The 15,479-nt window shown below is 47.7% G+C and overlaps 1 protein-coding gene across 2 annotated transcripts; it reads right to left on the reverse strand.

Moving 5' to 3' along the window:
* Window positions 1–2,598: 2,598 nt before the first annotated feature.
* Window positions 2,599–9,726, reverse strand: SERPINH1 (serpin family H member 1). 2 transcript variants are annotated; one of them, XM_054073616.1, is made up of 5 exons: window positions 9,568–9,726; window positions 5,918–6,531; window positions 5,632–5,730; window positions 4,982–5,214; window positions 2,599–4,806 (listed from the first exon to the last, which is right to left on the reverse strand). In XM_054073616.1, exons 2-5 carry the CDS (start codon window positions 6,498–6,500, stop codon window positions 4,504–4,506), a joined length of 1,218 nt encoding a protein of 405 aa, XP_053929591.1. In that variant the 5' UTR covers window positions 6,501–6,531; window positions 9,568–9,726; the 3' UTR covers window positions 2,599–4,503. The 2 variants fall into 2 exon arrangements, with proteins under 2 accessions (XP_053929591.1, XP_009564711.2); XM_009566416.2 differs by having other exon boundaries at window positions 5,918–6,534; window positions 9,568–9,724.
* Window positions 9,727–15,479: the final 5,753 nt, after the last annotated feature.

A 15,479-nucleotide genomic window follows, 5' to 3' on the forward strand; every position in this document is an offset into this window, starting at 1 on the left:
GACCGGCTTTGGTACTTTATAGGAGGAGGAAATCTGTGAAAGCTGGAAGACCCGAAGCAATAGAAGAGAGACATGCAGTGCAAGGCCTTGCATGTTGTGTCTGTATTTTTAAGGTCCCAATATGCTAGATGATGAGCTAGGAATTTCCCCTGCAGTCCTCCAGTGAGGGCTGGCTTTCCTGCAGGTCGCTCAGTTTCTTTCTGGTTTAACCCAGTCCATCAGCCTATTAATCTCTCAGTGCTGATGACTGGTAGAATCAAGAGATGTTTAGTTGCTTGTGTGTAAGATCAAGAGGTGCGCAAGTAGTGTGTTTGAGAATGGTATTGCTGGTCTTTTCTTCCTGATAGGGCCATCATGTTGTGGGGAGTTGAGTACATCATGGATTATCGTTCTGGTGAAGCTCCACCTGGAGAACTGCATCCAGCTCTTGAAGTCTTAGCACAGGGAAGACGCAGACTGGAGGACGCTAGAAAAATGGTCTGAGGGATGGAACATGTCTCCTGTAAGGAGAGGCTGAAAGAGTTGGGATTATTCAGCCTGCAGAAGACTCCAGGGAGACCTTATTGTGCTCTTTCAGTACCCTAAAGGAGGCTTGTAAGAAAGAAGGAAACGGGCATCCTAGTAGGGCCTTGTAGTGATACGACATGGCGTACTGGTTTTAAACTAAATGAGAGTAGGGAGGTGATTGTGCCTCTGTACTTGGTGCTGGTGAGGCTGTACCTCTTTAACTGTGTTCAGTTTTGGGCCCTTCAGTATAAGAAAGACATGGAGTTACTAGAGTGTGTTCAGAGGAGGGCAACGAAGATGCTGAAGGGTCTGTAGCAGAAGTCTGATGATGAGAGGCTGAGGGAAATGAGGTGGTTTAGTCTGGAGAAGAGGAGGCTGAGGGGAGACCTTATCACTCTCGTATACTACTGCGTGGAAGGAGGGGTGTAGTGAGGTGGGTGCTGGCCTCATCTCCTAACTAAAGTGATAGGACAAGAGGAAATGGCTTCAAGTTGCATCAGGGAAGGTTTAGGTTGGCTGTTAGGAAAAAATTCTTCACTGAAGGTGGTGAAGCATTGGACTAGGCTGCCCAGCAAAGAGGTGAAGCCTTCTTCCCTGGAGGCATTTAAAAAATGTGTAGATGTGGCACTTCAGGAGATCTTTTAGAAGGCATGGTGGTGTTGGGCTGACTGTTGGACTCTTATTTTAGAGGTCTTTTTCAACCTTAATGATTTTATGATTCTAAAACGGCAGATTCAGGCTAGATAGAAGGACGAAATGTTTTACGGTAAGGGCGGTGAGACACTAGCACAGGTTGCCCAGAGAAGCTGTGGATGCCCCATCCCTGGAAACATTTAAGGTTGGTTTGGATGGGGCTCTGAGCAACCTGATCTAGTGAAAGATGTCCCTGCTCACAGAGCATGAGTTGGACCTGATGACCTTTAAAGGTCCCTTCCAGCCCAAAGTGTTCTATGATTATCCCACAATGGTAGAGGTTTGCAAGAGTGAACTGAAACACTTTTCTAGCATGCTTTGGTTGGAGTTTACCACCACAGTGAGCTGTCTGAAGGAGGTGTAGGGTGTTCATTCAGTTCCCTGTGCCTTGAGGGTGCCATCTTCCCTAGGGTGAAAACCATGAACATTTAAAGCTCTTTGCAAGTCATGCTGGGGGTAGGATGAGCTCAGGAGCTCTGGAAAGCTTTTAACTTGCAATATTGCTGTTCCAGGTTGATGGTGTTTGTGGGGTGACGAGATAAGTGCTGGAGATGGCTTCTGTAACATTATGCAGTGAAAGACTGATCTGACAAGCACACAGTGCTTATTTGGTCTGTGAGGACCTCCACGTGGATGTGTGCGCCTGCCAGTCCCAGACACGTGCTGTTTTGGTGCAGGGAAAAGGGCTTTTCTGTGGCTTTAGTTGTGCTTTTGACTGAGTGGCAGAAGGTTAATCCCTTTCCAGCAGCATAAGGACATGGGCCAGCAGGGGCTGTGGAAGGCATTTTTAGCAGTATGGCAATGGTGATGGTGCAGGTACTTGCAGTTCTTTTTTCCTTCTCTGTTTCCCTCCACTGGATCACAGCTAGAGAAGCTAAGGATTGTAGTGTCAGGGAGGCTGGTGCCTGTGGCTAATGGCTCACTTCTTGTGCCTATGCTGTTTTATTTTAACAGCCATTTGGTACTCTGTTAAGTGACAGAGCAGGGCAGTGGCTCCTTTACCTGTGAAGCATTCGATACCAGATACTTGCAGTTTCAGGAGGAAAATTTAAAAGTGAAATGAAAAGCTGACCTGTTAATAGCTTTCCTCTCCCATGACTGACAGACATGTCATGGGAATTTAGCTGTTAAGTGCGATTTTTGCCCATAATTACTAGATTAAGAAAGGTGTATTGGATTTAAGAATGACAAGAAACCTCTCTAGTTAAGAGTATTTTGTATCCACCCAAACTCCACCAAGCGACTGTGACTACTAGAGGTTCATTGAAAAAGTTTTATTGCAAAATTATAGAACTGTCATGGTGTGGTGCAAGAACAGACAATAAAAGCCATCAGATGCCTGCATCCACATGATGCAAATAATTCACAATATCCCACAGTGTGTTCTCGCCTCGCCCACCCCTTTTACCCACCCACCCCCATCCTCCATATTGTGCTACAGCGTGAGGGTTTCAGTGCACTGGTTCACCAGGCAGTGTAGCATACACATGGGGCTTCAGGCTTCCTGTGCTTTGGGTACATCCTTGTGGATTGCCTCCTACCTCCCGACACAGCGGGGAAAGCACCTAGGAATACAGTCTGGGAAGAGGCTTAAGGACAAGAATCTCCCATTCTGGCTGGCTTGGATAGGAGTTGGGGCAGATGAGCTTTTCTGCAATTGTGTAACCTTGCAAGCCTGCAGAAGGCATGGTTGGGTCAAACTTACAAGGCACAAGCTGCTGCATTTTTGCCTGTAGGAAACACCCAATAAGAGACTTAGTTGTAATTTAATAAATAAGTGGAAATAGTCTTTCTATGGTCTGAGGAAAATGCAGTATTGGGCTTCTGTTTAGCAACCTAACGGCAAGCACACTGGCAGGGAAATAAAAGTGATGCAGTCACCATCCTTTGCCAATTACAAATAACTGACACTTAAATTGTGACGCGGAGATTTCTCTCATTTCAATAATCTTGTCATTACTTGCTTTGGCTGTGTCAGTGCGTAGCAAGGCTTATCTGGAATGAGAGAAGATAAGAACAGCCTCCAAGTATTGGGTGGAGCAGCCTGTGAAACTTAGTCATTACCAGACATAAATAAAAGTATAAATAAATCTGTTTTTTGGCGTGCCCTTATCAAGGTCAGCTAACTGGGCACCAAGTATGGAAGAGTGAAGCTTCTGAAAAGGGTCATTAGGAATTCAGGTAATGGCAGTTCTAAACCTTTGTATTTAAAGAAGAAAGTGAACTTGCTCCACCTTCCTATGAGAAGCCAACAGGGAGTCCTTTGGCCTGCGATGGGAGCTGATACGCACCAACCCTGCTCGTAACTGGGAGAACTTTCACAGTGGTAACTGTCTCTTTGCCAGTTGTAGGTGCTGATACAGGAACACCCACAGAAGTGAGTTCCCCCATTTGCCTGGTTCAGGATTTTAATTGCAGCTGTTGGCCCAAGGGCCCCCTTCATGGTCCTCAGAGAGGTGGAACACAGCCATTTCTGTCATGAGAGAGTGTTGAAGGGACCTCAGGTTTATCTTTCCAGAAGCCCATCTGCTCTTTGGCCTCTCTGCTGATACCCCTAAGCCACTTTACTTCTCTGTAAAGTGCTGAGCAAAAGCTGCGCTTGGCTTTGCAATGCTCTAGCTAAGAGGCTGGTGACCTGCTGCAGTTGAAGCATCCAACAACATCAAAAGCAAGCGTGGGCAAGACAGAGAGCACAACTCCAATCACCGTTCCTACATGTTGCCAGGGTCCTGCTCTGCTCCCAAGGCCATAGAGGGGGCTGGACCACAGAATTGGCCCTTTGTGCTCTGACATATACCACTGAAGAAAGAAGAGAAGCAAGGAGCAACTGCAAAGTGACCAGAGCAGCTCTGATGTGGTGCCACATATAGCATCAAAGGGGAAGAAAAGCAGCAGAGCTACATGTGCAGATTCATTTGAAGGGTGAAGGGCTTGTGCCTTTGCAGGGAGGCTTAACTAGTGCAGGGAGGAGCTAGACATCAGCCTAAACATCTCAGCTGAGGATGCCAGTAGCTGAGAGAGCGCCTGCCAGTCCCTTTCCACTCCTGGTGACCCTCTTGTGCCAGGCTGCCCCGTTCCTCTCTAGAGGTGGGCTTGTGCAATAAGTATTTTGGGGTGAGGTAAAGTGTATGCTGCTTTCTCATCAGAATGCACCCTGGTCTGAATAGCACCCATAGTTCGAGAAGGATACAAAATAGTGTTTCCCCTTTTTTTGAAATCACCCACTAAAAAAAAACCACACAAACCAAAGCTCTGCGGAAAAAAAAAAAAAAAAAACAAACCAAAAACCACAAAAAACCCTGCCTACAACTCATCACGCATCTTTTCCCCTTTGGGCCTCACAAGCCTGCCGATGAAGAGAACAGAGTTGGTTTTATTGTCCTTGATCATGAAGATGAAGGGGTGGTCAGCATAGAAGAGCCTGGGGTTCCTCATCTCCTCCCGGCCATAGATGTCAGCATCATAGGGGTTCCCATCTGTATCCCATTCAAGAGCAGCAGCATGGAAGACATTGGACAGGTAAAGGTCTTTCTTGCCAGAGATCTTTGACAGGTCAGCCTTGGTTTTGTCAATGGCTTCTGTCAGGCCCAGATCAGCCAAGTGTTTCTAGGAGGAGAAAAGAGGTCAGCAACCATCCTGGAGATAACACAGTCTGATCCTCTCCAGCCGTGGTTACACTAGCTGCTTGAAAAAGGACAACAGGGGCAGATAACCCATCATGCCACTATCCCACCCCAAAGAGCTGTAAGGCCCAACTGTTTTCTGTAAGAACCTCCTTTACCTGAAGGTCATGGCTAACTTCCAGGATGACTTTAGGCAGAGAGATGGCCACTGATCTCTTCTTCATCTTGCCAGCCCAGGTCTTCAGCTGCTCCCTGTTCAGCAGTTTCTCAACCCTCTCCAGAGGCTCCACATGGTTTGGCATGATAAAGATCATGCTGGAGAGCTTGTGAGCAAGTGGCATCTCTACCACCTGGAGCTTTTCTGTCTCATCATCATAGTAATTGTAGAGGCCTTGAAATCAGAAGTAGAGGTACGAAATGGTGAAATGTGGGGCAGAGACAAAACTACCCACAACTTTGTTCCAAATTCACCCTGGGTTCTCCCTGACCAGCAAGAGAAGTAACTTCAAATGCTCTTCTGGGAACCAGCCCAGCATTCTTGGAGTTGGCAACAACTCAAAATTGAGGTGCTCATTTGCGTGATGAGCTAGATTTTATTCCTAACAGCCAAGTACCCAATAATAAACATGAATTCTCTGTGCTCACAATGAGACTGAATTAGCAGAACAAGCACATCCTGCTTTGTTCTCTCTCACTTTATTGCCTGTGAGGCAAAACAATCTTGGAAGCAGTTGGAGAAAAACTAGGTAACGAAGCAGCAGTGAGTGTAACTCCAGCTGGTCCTAACACGGGGCAGGTTTCAACTTACCTGTGCGATGCATCATGGGAACTCCCACAGTGTAGGAACGCGTCACCATGAAGCCACGGTTGTCCACCATCTTATGATGGAACTTCTCATCCCAGTGAGCTACAGGAAAGAAACTCAGATTGTAAGAAAAGCGAACAGGTGAGAATTTCATGCAAAGTGCCTAACTACTCACTCCGAAAGAGCATGCCTCAAGTGGGCCTTTGTTCAGCTTCCCATTTGGGCTGCTATATATTGGCTCAGGCTAAGTTTTGGGTCACTTGTATCAAGAATTGAAGGTAGAACTTACGCTTGAAGAACATGGCATTGACAATAAGGGCACCATCGGTTTTCTCAACATCTTTTGTGACCTCTGGGAGTTTTCCATCTGTGGTCTGGGCTGCCCACTCATTAATGGATTTCAAGGCGCTCCTCTTGTCTCGGAAGTTGATTTTGGAGTGCTCATAGTTGTAGTGTTTCTTGCTGTTCTTCACAAAGTCGTCAGCAAAGTTGATGGAGGCAGGGCCATACAAACGGTTGCCAATCTTCCAGGTGACATTGCGAGCTGTGCTGTTGCTGACTTCATTCAGGAGCTCGGACAACCCACTATGTAAGTAGTCGTCATTCAGTTTGTCTGCGCTGAGCACTGCTTTGGCTTGGGAGGCAGTTGTGGCCTTGCCCCCAAGAGACACGAGGCCAAGGGAAGAGGCCACGACTACAGGGGACAGCAGAATGTTCTCCATGTTCTTGTCTTTCGCCATGGCATGGTAGAGGTTGAAGGCCAGCGTTGTGCTGCGGTCAGCCAGTGTTGTTGCCTTGTCACTCAGCTTCCTGTCCTCCGAGGGCACAGCTGCAGCAAGGCCGCAGAGAGCAAGCACCAGAATAATCCACATGGCTTCAGTTGTACCCAACACCTCTGAGGACCTGCTGGGCAGGAAGAGCTCACTGTCAGCATGATTCAAGCCCTTTATGGAACATGCAAAGATCCCAGGGGCTCTTCCAGTGAAACCCACTCGTAGGCACCAGTGATAGCCAGAGCATCTACATAACCGCTTCACTTAAGGTACAACGATCCAAGGTACACACTGGGATTTCCCCTGAACAACAATTAATCTTCAGGAATCCAGGCCGCACTCTGGCATGCAGTGCCCGTGCATTATGAATGAAAGCTTCCTTTCAAAGCATTACTATATCTGCATGTACAGTAAGTGACCTAAGGAGAGGCCAGGGAATATAAGAAACAGGTACTTCTGTCCCCACAGTAGCAGGTCAAACTTCTGCCCTAGTAAGGAAAAGCTACAAGTGGGGTGTTTGTGCTGCCCAAAGGCCACACAGCTCATGCTGCCTGTCAATCCGGGGGCTGCTGCAGTAAATGAATCTCAAGGACTGTCCTCTGTTGGGACCCCAGCTTTCTAGACACTAGATGGAGCACATGAGCTTCCACCAGACTAACAGAGGGGGCCTTTGATAGATCCAACTCTATCTGACTTAATTTTGCCTGTACAGCCCTGCCAGAGAGGTACTGGGTGAGAGGAAGGTGTAGCACCCCTCCTTTCCCCCAGAGACCCTGCCCAATAAGCACTACATGGATGCAGCCCATCACAGAATATGTGCGGGCTCCTCAGTGAGGGCTCTGAGCTCCCAGCTTCGCTAGTTTCAGTACATCTACAGACCGACTAACCCTAAATTCTATGCCTGAAAGCTCTTTGGAGCTTATTGTACCTGCCTCCGAGGCTATAAACCGTCCCCAGACCCTCCTTCACTCCCCAGACTTTGCTACTCACTGCTAACCTTCCTGACAACAGATCCCCAGGGCTTAAATTCCACCTTCACACCCATTTTTCCCTAGACAGGGTGCACCACGCCCGAGGCGACATTTCCTTGGTTCTCTCCTCCTACCCTGCTCCGGGCCAGCCTCAGAGGCTGCTCCTTGCATCTGGAGACAAGAAGGGACTGCAAGAAAGGGCAGCAGCAGGGCAGCTTCAGGGTTAAGGCAAACAGAGCAGGAAGCGAAGGGCCCGCTGGGATTACATATGGAAGAAAACATGCACAGAGCCTGAAGCAAAGAGAATGCGCAGTTGCACCAGGGACCCTTTGCCAAAGTAGGAATTGCGAAGCCTTGGAGAGGAAGGAAATTTGTATCCTAAAATCCTTTCGGAAGCAAGCCTTCTGCTGAAAGGAAAAGCCATCCCAGCTACCTAAGAGTAAAGACTTGTACAACAGGCTCAAAACTTCCCCTGATGCACCTTTACAGTGCAGACAGCATTGTGCGCGGCAAGCATTTAAAATCTGAGGCGTTTCATTTTGATTTTTTTTCTTCCCTTTTATTTCTAAAGATACCTTGAAACTCTTTCATAGTGAGGTCAACGTTTGCCTTTTTCATTCTGAAAGAAAACAGATACATGGAGTAGTTCTCTTGCCAGTAACGAGTGGTCCATGCTACTTACATCTTCAGCTTAAAAAAAGTTTATTACTTCAGAGAGTGGTGAGAAATTTGGCTGGGGTGCTGCGCTGTGATGAGTGTTGAGACAGAGAAATTTCGCCCATCCTTACATTATAGCTGAGGTTATTGGTGAATTCATAACCCAGGGTGAAAATAGAGGGAATGTGGGGGATGCGTAGCTAGTAACAGTCTTCTCTTGTATCAAGACAGCCCAGCTCTGCAAGGGGACGCCCCATGCCAACGTGGCATCCTGCAGACCTCCTTGGGACTGTCAGGGACCACTTTCCTGGCAATATTTCACGATGCCACTGCCCACGCCAGCCAGCCAGAGGCACACTCCCCTTACAGGACTGTATTCTGGACTGCGCTTCAGCCCAGAGGCCAACAGTATCCTGGGCTGTGTCAAAAGAAGTGTGGCCAGCAGGCTGAGGGAGGTGATTCTGCCCCTCTGTTCCTCTCTTGTGAGACCTCATCTGGAGTATTGTGTCCAGTTCTGGAATCCTCAACATAAGAAGGAGATGGAACTGTTGGAAGGGGTCCAGTGGAGGGCTACAAAGATGATCAGAGGGCTGGAGCACCTTCCATAAGAGGACAGGCTGAGAGAGTTGGGCTTGTTCAGCCTGGAGAAGGAAAGGCTCCAAGGAGATCCTATAGCGACCTTCCAGTACCTGAAAGGACTACAAGAAAGCTGGAAAGAGACTATTCATAAAGGCTTGTAGTGATAGGACGAGGGGCAATGGCTATAAAGTGGAGAGGGGCAGATTTGACTTTGTTGTAAGGAGGAATTTCTTCACCATGAGAATGGTGAGGCAGTGGCACAGGTTGCCCAGGGAAGCTATGGATGCCCCATCCCTGGAGGTGTTCAAGGCCAGGTTGGATGGGGCCTTGGGCAGCCTGATCCAGTGGGATGTCCCTGTCCATGGCAGGGAGGCTGGAATGATCTTTTAAGGTCCCTTCCAATCCAAATTATGCTATGATTTCTCCCATGAACAAGACTAAGCCGCAGGATGGAGACAAGCGAGTCCAAGGCCAGTTCCGTGTCAGCAGAGGGACAAGAGGCTTTGTTAGGGCAGGCAGAGGGCAGCGTTAGTCAGTCCTGCCGCAGGGAGGCTGCAGTGAGCGGGGCTGCTCCCGGGGTCCCGCAGGCTCCCAGGCTGGGCCGGAGCCGGGGCTCCTCCGGGACCACTTGCACCATCTGGTGCTTATCCCCCTCACCCCTTGCGTGCAAAACCAGGGCAGAGTTTTGCTGCAACCACCTCTGGCAAACTGAAGGTGGTGTGGGTAACTTTTAATGCCCTTTGTCACAAAACAGAGCCAGCCTGCAGGGCAGCCTGTACCCTCCCCGTATCCCCCACTCCAACCCGATGCAAACCAGCCCCACGCAGCTCTTCCCCCCCGCGCAATGCTCCCCACCGCGACTTCCCTGCCCTGTGGGGCCAGCCAGGAGCAAGCAGGATCCCAGGACACCCCCTAAGCTCCTCTTGGCTGCGTCCCTGCCCCGGTCCCCCCCTCCTCACCTGCAGGATGCGCTGCACCCAGTGATGCTCGGATCGACCCCTGTGCGCCTCGCGGTCCCGCCGAGGGGGTATATAAGGGGCCGGGGAGAAACTTCTGGAAAGTTGGGAAAAACCTCTTAAAAAAAAACGCCTGGGGAGGGAGAGGAAGGGGAGGATCCGATCCAGCTCTGCCGGGCGCCCACCAATGGCAGCGAGCGGCCGCCGAGAAGGGGGGGACGCGTGGTCCCTCCTCTGCCCGCTCCAGCGCTGAGGGGTTGGAGAGGCTCTTCCCAGCTGAAGCCGGGCTCTGGCGTTTTCACCAGCCTCTGACCCGTCTGATTTCCCTTCCTCCGGGCACCTCTTGAGGCGGAGTGCTGTGTGATTGATTCGAATTTCTTTTCTGGGGTGTCATCCTTCCCGGTGTCAGGGATGTTGCTGATACAAGAAGTAGTTACTGCTACAAAAAGTGGACTATTTTTGATTTAAGCTAAGCCGAAGTTTCATCTAAGTAGTATTTTCAGAAAGTTAGGCAGAATGTCCCTGCCCATGGCAGGGGGATTGGAACTAGATGATCTTTAAGGTCCCTTCCAGCCCAAACTATTCTATGATTCTATAATTCTATGTTTCATGATGAGATGTTTTCTTCCAAACAATGTTTTTCCAGACACTGTTCATTCTTTGAAGATGATAATGTCTTGTGTTCAGTATGATCTGTGTTGAATAGATGTGTCTTTTTCTGTAATCACCTGTTTGTAGCTTTTTCCCATCTCAAATGAAAGGACAAGCAGAGTTGGAGCCAGCTCGGAATTAGCAAGAGTTTTGACTGTTGTGGAGTGCATTTAATAACATTAAAATTAATCCTTGGAAAGTAATAGAATGATAGAATCATAGAATAATTTGGGTTGGAAGGGACCTTGAAGATCATCCAATTCCAACCCCCTGCCATGGACAGGGACACCTCCCACTGGATCAGGCTGCCCAGGGCCCCATCCAACCTGGCCTCGAACACCTCCAGGGATGGGACATCCACAGCTTCCCTGGGCAACCTGTGCCTGTGCCTCACCACCCTCATGGTGAAGAAATTCCTCCTTATGTCCAGTCTAAATCTGCTCCTCTCCAATTTATACCCATTGCCCCATGTCCTATCACTACAAGCCTTTGTGAACAGTCTGCCCAGCCTGTAGCTCCTACAGGTACTGGAAGGTCACTATAAGGTCTCCTTGGAGCCTTCTCTTCTCCAGGCTGAACAACCCCAACTCTCTCATCCTGTCTTCATATGGGAGGTGCTTCAGCTAGAGTTGCACGTGATTGATGGAGATCGCTCCCTCCTGTTGTCTTGGCCTAATAAAGGATGCTTGCTTTCTAAAACTCCAAGACAAGTCTTAGGGGTTTTTTGCCAGCATTTTTTGTATCATTGCAAAAGGCTTCAGCCACGGCTGCAGCAGTCCCAAGCAACAAATGTTTAATGTCTGCACCTGGTACAAGACGCATCTTGCCATCTGAAATGTCCCCCTGTTTGGTGATACCCAAAAAAGACCCATCATTTGCTTTGCAGAGATCTGCCAAGTTACAGGCAGCCGGAGAGCTTCCTTCTATTGCTGTATCCCACAGAGACTGGTTTTCTACCCAGCTCCCCATCTGTTCTAACATCCTGTCTTTTTCCTCTGTAGTAGGGGGAGAAAAGTGCTGGAGAAGTGAATTTGCCCATTGCATCTTGCACACTTCCAAATCTCCCTCTGCACCAGAGCTGTGCAAGCAGCAGGTCAGTTGGAGTCTGTTCTTCAGTGTAGCATAACACTGTGGCAAAATCCTTGTGTCTGGCAAACTTAAGCAGTTTAGAAAGGCAGCAAATATTCGCAGCCCCAAAGTAATGTTGAAGGAGTTAACGCTCGTGCTGCCCAGCGCCAGACTGCCTGGCTGAGAGCGCTTACAGCAAAGTATGTGCCATAGACAAGTTTCTGCGCTGAGTCACGAGTATTGAACGCTGCTTGACTTCAACCCTGTCACATTGAAGCAGGCATGGAATATTTTAATGGCCATCTGAGATATAGAGATATTCTAGGTACCACTCGGTAATTAAGCACCATCTTTACTGGTGGTTACTGTTAGCAGAAGGATGCTGCATCATTGTGTTGTTTAACTGATATCTTTGTCTTCGCTTGCTTCTAATCACCACATAATTTCATTTTCCCCCCCTATTAATGCTGGTTTTGGCTCTGCAAATTTCTCTGCTTCCTTCACAAGACAGTGGGTCTCAGGAGGTTGCTACGTCTTATTCCTGTAGTAGAAAACAGCATCTGATTTAGTCTTCTGGCTTTGAATACTCTGCCCGCAGTACTGGGTTTTGTCTTGCAAGCACCTTGCATTGCAATCATCTCATCTTCCCATTGTCCATTCCCCTGCACAACACTGTTCCACCGGTTCTAGAAAATGGCATCAGAAAGTGACATTTTTCTTCTGTCTAAATTGTTCAGATGATGCCCTGTGAGTAGATACTCCACACCTCAAATGAGGGAATGTCTTTGAGCCCTCCATGTACAAAGTTTTCCACCAGCTGCAATAAACCAGCTGCCCAGAACTCTAACAGCAAAACAAAATGTGTGTTTCTACGATGATTTTGCTCATAGCATGGCTTGCAGCAACAAGACCTTGATAACAGCCGTAGCAGATAACAGAAGGTTTGTTGTGGTCACCCAGTGTTTGCTTCTGGCTATGAAAAAGATTGTCCCATTCATCAGTTCCTAATAGCCTTTATTATGGCTGAATTGATCCATGTGGTGTTGTTTGCACAAAAGCTGTTTACAGGGGAAAAGTGCCAAAGGGGTTTCACTCACTGGGTGATCTTTTGGGTGCCAAGCATGAAGTCATTTCACATGCCTGAAGGCTCCTATATTTCTGTGATTAATTTATTATTTTTTTTCCTCTTTTTTTGGTGGCATGTATGGTGAAAAAAATATCTGAACAAACCCCATTTCCAATTGACATCTTCCCTGGGCATTTTGCATCCTAGCAGGTACCTTACACTGCAGTCTTTAATGATAATGTGCCTAAAGGGTCCTAATGGCTTCACAGAGGTGATGTTCAGAGATCAGCTTCCTTCTGGGAGGGATTCAGAGAGAAAGAGAGTTTTAAAGTACCTTAAGAATTGTATTTTTGTGTACACCAGTGTATATTTGGAGCAGTTTTCTTGGATTTGTGTCTGCATAAATGATCGGAATGTGGCCCCAGGGCTTTTATAGCACAATCTTGGCTTTATTACTATGTTACCATAGCAAAAAATGAATTTGCTGATAGCAGAGTCAATACACAAGTGAAAAGTTACTGGTCTATATCAGCAGCATGTACCACCTGAGAAATAAGAATATCTCTTCTAAACTTGCAGTGTCAGCCTGTCTTCTCTGCCAAGCTTTGAATTGCTCCACCTTCAAACCCTTCTGTGTAATTACTTCCCGTGTAAGATTTTTTTTTCTTCTTAGTGAAATTGAAAATAAACTCTCAAAATGTTAATCTTGATCTCTTTCAGTGCCTCCCAGCACCAAACTCCTTTGACACAAGTCCAGGGCTCTGTGCTTCTGTCCTTTTAAATGGCTTTGCCTCAACAGTGGGGCTTTGGAGTTGAATAAAAATAGTCCTTTGTGCATGAGGACACGCAGCCCAGCATAAAGATTGATATTTAAATGTATATTCCTCCCTATTCCTGCTGTTGCTAACTGTCCCACACTACTAATTCATCTGCCCAGACAACACAATCCTGAAGGCAGTGCTCCAAGAACAACCACAATAAATCGCAGGGCTTTAGGATATGACTTTGCAGAAAATTAGCAAATCCTACCAAAATGTCAGCTAACAGCTTAATCTTGACCATGAACATATTTTCTAGGGTAAAAACATGAGGAATTGGATTGATCTGCGTTGTGGAGGGAGAATTCTGTCGCTATGGAGTGATTTCCAAGTGGAATTGGACTTTGCAGGCGCTCTGGGCGGTGCTCCCTGCCCCCACAGTGCCACGTAGGAGATCCTACAGCAGTGGGATGGGGGAAGAGGACCGGGAAGGGGGAGCGATGCTGGGAGTTGCCTTCTTCCGTCTTCTCTGTTCGTTTAATGAGAGGGCCCAGCTGCCAAAAGACACATCCACTTCTCCAGCACAACTCCTCCCCTTCAATTGCCCAGCTTTAAAACACACTTGCGCGTAGGACAAAACTTGCATTTCTTTTGTCGTGAGTTATTTCAAGTGCAGTTATCCTCCCTGGGGAGACTTCAGACAGCGAGCTGCAGATCCACTGAGCTATAACATACTTGGATTAAAAGACCCAAACAGTGTGTGGTACAGGCCTGATCCTACACACCCCAACAAGATGGCTGGAAATTTACTGTCTGTTGTGGCAGCACCTGGGCCGGGTATGTGGGAGCTGCAGGGGTGTAGGACGGTGAAATCCAACTGATACTGGGAGTCCTGCACCCAGCTTTGCAGTAAACAACCCACATGCTGCTGTAAAATACCTGGACTGATGCTGTCTTGGTTATTTGGCGTGTCTTATTTAAAACAGTGTTATTAATTCACTTAATTATATATTAAAGGAGCGCTTTATTTCTACAAAAGCAAAAGAAATCAAACACTGCAGTCTAACAGCCTCTTTGAACAGAGCTTTTAAATATAAACTCCCGCTGCTTTGCACATTCACCCTTTCCTGTAGGCTACATGACCCAGGAGACTGACCCTTGTTTTCCTGTATCAGTGACAGTCTGTCATCTTCTAAGCTGCCACGAAGCAGTGCTGGTGCCAGATTTCTACTTTCCAGGATCAAGCGTGGTCCATAGCAAGGACAGCAATGGAGGCAATTTGTAGAGAAGAGATATTTAGTCCCTTCTTGTGGCTCTCAGTTTTAATGGGGCGGGGGATTAAGAGCATGAAGCTAGGTAGATCGCACAATTAAGAGCATGGAGCTAGGTAGAATTTTGGTGAGTTTTAGGCGATAATTTTTAAACAGATCCCACACAGTTCTTTTTCATGCACTTGCATCCACAGCAGGCAGATGGGATCTAATCTAGGATTAGACAAATTAGACTAATTAGTTCCAGAAGTAGATACTAACGGGCATGTATGCTGAACATCCCTAATTGAGCAGGTGTGGGTACTGGGGTGACACAAGCACAGACGATGGCAGGCAAGCTGCAACCAGTTGTTTGCCATAAAGGTGCTTGCCTCTCCTGTGGTTGTTGGCAGAACAGAGCTAGTTGAACCATATTGACCTTATGAACCTCAGAGTTTATAAGTCTCACCTTCCTTTCTGGGTAACTCACCTCTGATGTTTCTCTGTGCTGCAGTTTAAGAAGGCAGGGATGCTCAGAGCCACCGTGGATCTGGCACTGAAAAGCAGTTGAGGATGGCTTCTAACATCTCTTGGATGGATCACAGCACACGGCAGGATTAGGTCTTGGAGGATTAGAAACTGTAGGACCTGCAAAGATTGCAGTGGGGGCAGCAAAGGTGATAATGCAGCCTCCACCTTGAATGCATCTAGTCTTCCTGCAGAGGTTGCAGCACACCTGGGATACTCCTTGATGTGTGGTTAATTCCCAAATTTGCATGCCCCTGTTGTGTCCTCTAGCCTGGTGACACCGCTATCCTGCCTGCCTGAAAGGCTGAGACAAAGGCAGCACTGATGTGAATGCTCCCCCATTTCTGCACTGCTTCTCTGTTTGCATCTGCTGGGCATTGTTTTCTTAGCTAATGAGCAGGAATGGGTAGAGAAGCTGAACCAGACTTAAAGAACACCCCCTCCCTAGGTCAGCTCAGACCTTCTCAAATCAGTTCAACCCTCTGTAGACCATCTCTCAGCCGCAGGAACAGTGTTATCACTGATTAATCTGGGATTACCAAGGAACCTGCAAGTGTCTCATTTTCATTAGCCAATTTCCTCCCCAAAACAGAG

The sequence above is a fragment of the Cuculus canorus genome, chromosome 1 (genome assembly GCF_017976375.1).
Source record: "Cuculus canorus isolate bCucCan1 chromosome 1, bCucCan1.pri, whole genome shotgun sequence".
NCBI lineage: Eukaryota > Metazoa > Chordata > Aves > Cuculiformes > Cuculidae > Cuculus > Cuculus canorus.

What these genes read in the sequence shown, in the direction of transcription:
- SERPINH1 (XM_054073616.1), bottom strand. Translation starts at nt 6,500, where the DNA reads ATGTGGATTATTCTGGTGCTTGCTCTCTGCGGCCTTGCTGCAGCTGTG. An exon ending in CAATGCCATGTTCTTCAAGC is followed by an intron (nt 5,731 to 5,917) that starts GTAAGTTCTACC and finishes TCTTTCCTGTAG; the next exon opens with CTCACTGGGATGAGAAGTTC. An exon ending in AAGTTAGCCATGACCTTCAG is followed by an intron (nt 4,807 to 4,981) that starts GTAAAGGAGGTT and finishes TTCTCCTCCTAG; the next exon opens with AAACACTTGGCTGATCTGGG.